The sequence below is a fragment of the Lactuca saligna genome, chromosome 8, assembly GCF_052625555.1.
Source record: "Lactuca saligna cultivar CGN05327 chromosome 8, ASM5262555v1, whole genome shotgun sequence".
Classification (NCBI taxonomy): domain Eukaryota; kingdom Viridiplantae; phylum Streptophyta; class Magnoliopsida; order Asterales; family Asteraceae; genus Lactuca; species Lactuca saligna.
In genome coordinates, this window is record NC_136424.1 from 285992977 (window position 1) to 285999027 (window position 6051).

General features: G+C 39.0%; 1 protein-coding gene across 1 annotated transcript; it reads left to right on the top strand.

The window, feature by feature from the left end:
- The first annotated feature begins 782 nt into the window (after positions 1 to 782).
- Positions 783 to 5676, top strand: LOC145007991 (Prolyl oligopeptidase family protein). The gene is made up of 15 exons (XM_078966603.1): positions 783 to 1194; positions 1752 to 1959; positions 2103 to 2213; positions 2299 to 2344; positions 2454 to 2569; positions 2638 to 3144; positions 3232 to 3354; positions 3423 to 3734; positions 3800 to 4258; positions 4335 to 4400; positions 4469 to 4529; positions 4627 to 4776; positions 4858 to 4995; positions 5067 to 5335; positions 5410 to 5676. Coding segments are annotated over exons 1-15 (2844 nt in total). The 5' UTR covers positions 783 to 917; the 3' UTR covers positions 5411 to 5676.
- The last annotated feature ends 375 nt before the right edge of the window (positions 5677 to 6051 follow it).

Here is a 6051-nt window from a genome sequence, read left to right on the forward strand (position 1 = left end):
ATTAGGGTTTGTATGAGCACATAGGATGTCTTATGACCAAAACCCATCAATCCTGAGGTTTTTAATATAATGAAAATACATTTCTTCGGAAATGCTTTGATAAATTCTTTATCATATTTTTAGAAACCAATTCCGCAACATATTTCTTTAAATGGATACTCTGATTTTCAAATAAAGCATAAACAAATCGGTCTTTTTTTGCCGTGAAACTGGGGATGTAACAGTGGGGCTAGACCCAATGATATGTATGGTATCTGGTATTTGGGGAACTCACTAAGCTTTGTGCTTACGGTTTTTATGGTTATGGTTTCAGGTACTTCCGATTCGAAAGAGAAAAACTCTGCTTGATCACAACGCATCCATCCATGTTTCCGCAACTTGATGATTTTGGGAAAAGATAATTGGTGTTTCTGATTAAACTAAAAGTGAAAATTTTACCTTATAATTTTTGGATCGTTACAGTTTTTAGTAGGTGTGAGAAAATTACTTTTTATTAAATTATAAATAATATTTAAATAAATAATAAATTAATAAATAAATAAAAATGTAACTACAGATATAAATACATGAGGGTAAAATAGTATTTTTAAACGGATATGGACTAAACATGCAACAAAATTATAAAATAGAGCCGGTTCAAATTAAAAAATAAAAATAAATAAATAAAATCTAAGGAACAAGTACATAGATTACCTTAAACTACAGCGTAATTCACCTTTTTTAGAAATCATGGGAGAAAATGGTTTCATAATCCAAAAAGAGGGGAAGGGTATGAAGGGAGTTTCTGGTCCAATAACAAGAATCCTGAATTCCATTCGGGATGAGCACATCATCCACTGTTTATTACTCTATGTGCGGTTGATTTTACGGATGCGCAACGCTTTACATATCAAACACTCCAACAAGATTCCATCGTCATGCGCCTACACAAAGTCTATCACCGGTTCTCTCTCTTTTCCCTCACTTCACCCCCTTTTCTTCCTCATCCATCTTCAACCCTCTTCTCTTCTTATTCCCCATCTTTTCTCTCTTCCAAACGCTGTCGAATTTCATCATCAACACCGCCTTCCACCCTCAACCCTTTTCTTCAAACCATGTCTACCTCACGATTACACAATCTTGTCCCTCTTGCCGCAATCGCTACCGAAGACGCTGCTGGTCCTAATGGGTCAACAGCTACGCCTGAAGATGATGGTACTTGTTATTCGATATTCATCTGAATTTATTCTTTCTGGAAGCACTGGTTATTGAATTGGATGATCGATTGTAATCGGATAGTTTTGTTTATCGCCCCCACCCAAAGTATAGGAAATTCCATTTCGATCGAGTCTTTGGTTTGTAGCCAAGAAACTGGAATTCAAGGATTCTGCAAACTGGCTTATGTTAACAGATGTGTTCCAAGTAAAAAACAAGTGAAATACTCACTCCCACATTGACTTTGGTGCTAGGCTAGTTACAATTTAATCTATATGATAGGGAGACTGCTTAGGTTGGAATAAAATCCGAACAAGTCTTTTCTCTTTTGCATATAAAATCAAAATCGGCTTCTTAGACTTGTTGTCAATCTGCTCTGATACTGATATAGTCTCAGACATGGGTAGGCAATCGATTGAACACAATTTGAACTTTGTTAAATTCACTAACGACTTGTTTTTAACATGCTTATGGTTTCATTAGGTATTTGAGAAGTTGGCATAAGTCTGCAATGGAGTTGACTAACAGTCTCTTTCTCATTTTGAATGTGCAATCAGAATTAAACAGTGGATACCGTCTTCCTCCAGCAGAGATCAGAGATATTGTTGATGCTCCACCACTTCCAGCTTTATCATTTTCTCCACAGAGAGATAAAATATTGTTCTTAAAGCGAAGATCTTTACCTCCATTGTCAGAGCTGGCGAAACCAGAGGACAAGCTTGCAGGCGTTCGTATTGATGGGAAATCTAATACCCGCAGCAGGATGTGGGTGATAAGGATGCTTGTTCTTGCTTATTGTTAATTTGTAATACAGTGTCAACTTTTTTATGCTGCCTGCTTTCATGTGGACTGGTTAATAAATAAATAAATAAATAAATAAATAATTATTTTTGGTTGTTTGCATGTAGGTCATTCTATACTGGTATCGGGATCCATGATTTAAGGGATGATGGCACATTAGGCCCGGAAAAATTGATCCATGGCTTTCCAGATGGATCTAAACTCAATTTTGTTACATGGTAACCTTGGAATTTGAATAGACTAATGTTATTCTGTGTGGTGTATCATTTTCTAATCAATTCCATTTTTGTTTGTTAATGTTAGGTCAACTGATGGTCGTCATTTAGCCTTCAGCATCCGGCAAGATCAGGTAATGGTCAACATACATCAGGTGTTGGTGTTTCAAAATAAAGCACCGTGATTATAGCTCATTTGGCAACTAGACTTATATCCATTCTGTTGTTTGATGAGTGAAACAGGAGGAAGAGGATGATGTTGGCAGCAAGCTGAGAGTTTGGGTTGCTGATGTGGAGACAGGAAAAGCTAAACCCTTGTTTCAGTCACCGGATGTGTTCCTGAATGCAATCTTTGACAAGTATGGACCATCTTTAAATATTATATTTTATATTTTGTTTGGTAAATAGTAAAATGTTTGATTTGCAGTTATGTGTGGGTGAATGATTCGACTCTGTTGGTTTGTACAATCCCAGCATCCAGAGGAAAGCCACCAAAGAAACCGTTGGTCCCCTCTGGTCCTAAGATCCAATCCAATGAGCAGAAAACTGTTGTTCAAGTTCGAACCTTCCAAGATCTTCTTAAAGATGAATACGATGAAGATCTGTTTGAGTATTATGCCACCTCACAGCTTCTTTTGGTTTCTTTAGATGGGAGTGTGAAATTATTTGGGGAGCCAGCTCTGTACACATCACTTGATCCCTCCCCTGATCAGAAATACATTTTACTTACTTCCCTCCATAGACCCTTCTCTTTTACTGTCCCTTGTGGAAGATTTCCCAAAAGGATTGATCTCTGGTCTGCTGCTGATGGAAAGTTTTTGAGGACTCTTTGTGATCTGCCTGTTGCTGAGGACATCCCAATTGCTTTCAACAGTGTCCGGAAAGGCATGCGCTCCTTGAACTGGAGGGCAGATAAACCTTCAACTCTCTACTGGTATGTAATATGTAATATGTAATAACTTACTTCAAAACCTTGAAAAGTGTGTTATATAATAACTACTTATATTATGTATTGGTAAAGGGTGGAGACACAAGATGGAGGTGATGCCAAAGTAGAAGTTTCTCCTCGTGACATAGTCTACACACAGGCTGCTGAAGGTGAAGACCACCCAAGCATCTTTCATAAGCTTGATCTTCGCTATGGGTAAGTTTTTTTTTTTTTTTTTTTTTTGGCATAAGTTTATCTAGTCATATTTTTTTGAATATCTGCAGAGGAATAAGCTGGTGTGATGATTCGCTTGCATTGATATATGAATCATGGTACAAAACACGACGTGTAAGAACCTGGTTGGTCTCCCCTGGTAAATCATCCAATGAGAATCCTCCAGCCCCACGTCTGTTGTTTGATAGATCATCTGAAGATGTGTACTCTGACCCTGGTTCTCCCATGCTGAGGAGAACTCCTGATGGGACTTATGTTATTGCCAAGTTCAAGAAGGAGGATAAACAAGCCACATACCTGTTGCTAAACGGAAATGGTGCTACCCCAGAAGGAAACATACCTTTTCTAGATCTGTTTGACATGTAAGTAAAGTCCTATTCGTATCTCAAAAACATCTGAATCTGATATGATATGTGACAAATGACAGAGATACGGGTGAAAAGGAGAGAATATGGCACAGCGACAAGGAGAAGTATTATGAGAGTGTGGTGGCTCTGATGTCGGACCAGAAGGAAGGGGAGTTGCAGGTGAATGAGCTGAAGGTCCTGACTTCCAAAGAGTCTAAGACTGAAAACACACAGTATTACATACAAAGATGGCCAGAGAGGAAAGCATGCCAAATCACAAGGTTCCCACATCCATACCCTCAATTGGCTTCATTACAGAAGGAAATGGTGAGGTACGAGAGAAAGGATGGAGTCCAACTGACTGCAACTTTATACCTGCCACCCGGGTATGACCCCACACGAGACGGGCCTCTGCCTTGTCTGGTGTGGTCGTATCCCGGAGAGTTTAAAAACAAAGAAGCAGCTGGACAGGTTCGTGGCTCTCCTAATGAGTTTGCAGGCATAGGCCCAACATCACCACTGCTTTGGCTCGCAAGGAGGCATGCATTCGTTCACCCTCTCCTCTCTCTTTTCATATAATTACTTTTTGACCTTGTGAATCTTTTGTTTTTTCAGGTTTGCTGTATTATCCGGGCCAACAATTCCCATCATCGGTGAGGGAAAGGAAGAAGCAAATGATAGGTAAGGTAATCTTGAAAATTACTTCCTGAATCCTTGTTTTAATTTCTTATAGAGAGAATTTGTCATAGGTATGTTGAGCAGCTTGTTGCCAGTGCAGAGGCAGCAGTGGAGGAAGTCATCCGCCGTGGGGTAAAATCTATTCTGATTTCTGAACCACCATATATCATCATAAGGTACTGTAGTGACTGACTGTGATTGTGACTAAAATGGTATGTCTGTGACTCAGGTGGCTCATCCAGGAAAAATTGCAATCGGGGGACATTCTTACGGGGCGTTTATGACAGCAAATCTGTTGGCACATGCCCCTCATCTTTTCAGTTGTGGCATTGCTCGCTCAGGAGCTTACAATAGAACACTTACACCATTTGGGTTTCAGGTAAGACAGACAGACAGACACATGGCAGACTTTGATTTGGTCGTAATTTATAATTTATTATGTTGTTTGAGTGTTGAGTAGAATGAGGATAGAACACTCTGGGAAGCCACTGATACTTACATCAAGATGAGTCCTTTCATGTCTGCCGATAAGATTAAGAAGCCCATCCTGCTTATCCATGGAGAAGAAGACAACAACTCAGGAACACTGACAATGCAGGTGAGATTATAACTTGCCTCTGTGGTCTGTGAAACTGAAAATACATTATAATTATTCCGTAATCTGTGCAGTCGGATCGTTTCTTCAATGCGTTGAAGGGGCATGGGGCACTATCTCGCCTAGTCGTTCTACCGTTTGAGAGTCATGGTTATTCTTCACGGGAGAGCATAATGCATGTCCTTTGGGAGACGGATAGGTGGCTACAGAAATTTTGTGTTTCCAACTCCTGTGAAGAAAAAGAAGGTGCTGATGAAACCAAAGCAACTGTTGCCTCTGGTGGTGGTGAGATTGAAGACATTGGAGTTGATACTCTTCATTACAATACAAGATCATCACTTTGGTAATTTCTGTGCTCGTTATACAACTTGTATGGCTGTACGTCCTATTGGTTTTTTGACATATTGCATGTTTCAGACCTCTCTGGTTTGGGTCGGAGCTGACAGTGTCCATTGTTATTTGAAGAAAATTGTTGGCATGCCATTTAGCTCTTAACAAAAACATGATATGGCTGACAATTCTTCTGCTTGATGCTGTACAAGATGTGAAGGGAAGGCTACTGTTGTATAATCAATCCATCATAAAACAAAAACCAACTTTGTAATAATGTATGTATTTCATATTCTTTTGGCAATGTGGATTTTATCTACATTGTTGGATGCAAAGATTCAAAAAGTTCATCCAGTTGATCCAGTCCCATGATCAAATAGGTACTAGGGGTCCGGTTGCTCATCCGGAGCTCAAATAGGTAAGGACATGCCAAAGCCTAGGTCCGAAGTAACAAAGCCCATGTTAATACAAGGCCACATGCATTATAGATATAACTAGAAGCTGCTAGTCCTCGCGTTGCATTGACACAGACGGGTTCATCCATCTTTTATTTTATTACAAGGACAATTTTTGTAATTTATTTTCTACATAGGGGTCAAACCTACCAAGATACAAAAATCTTAAACATATGAAATGTTTTTGTAGGGAAAAAAAAATTACAGGGGTCTTTTCTATAAATTAAAAAATTAAAGGGATTAAGTCTATCAAAATCTAAAATTTGTGGCAACA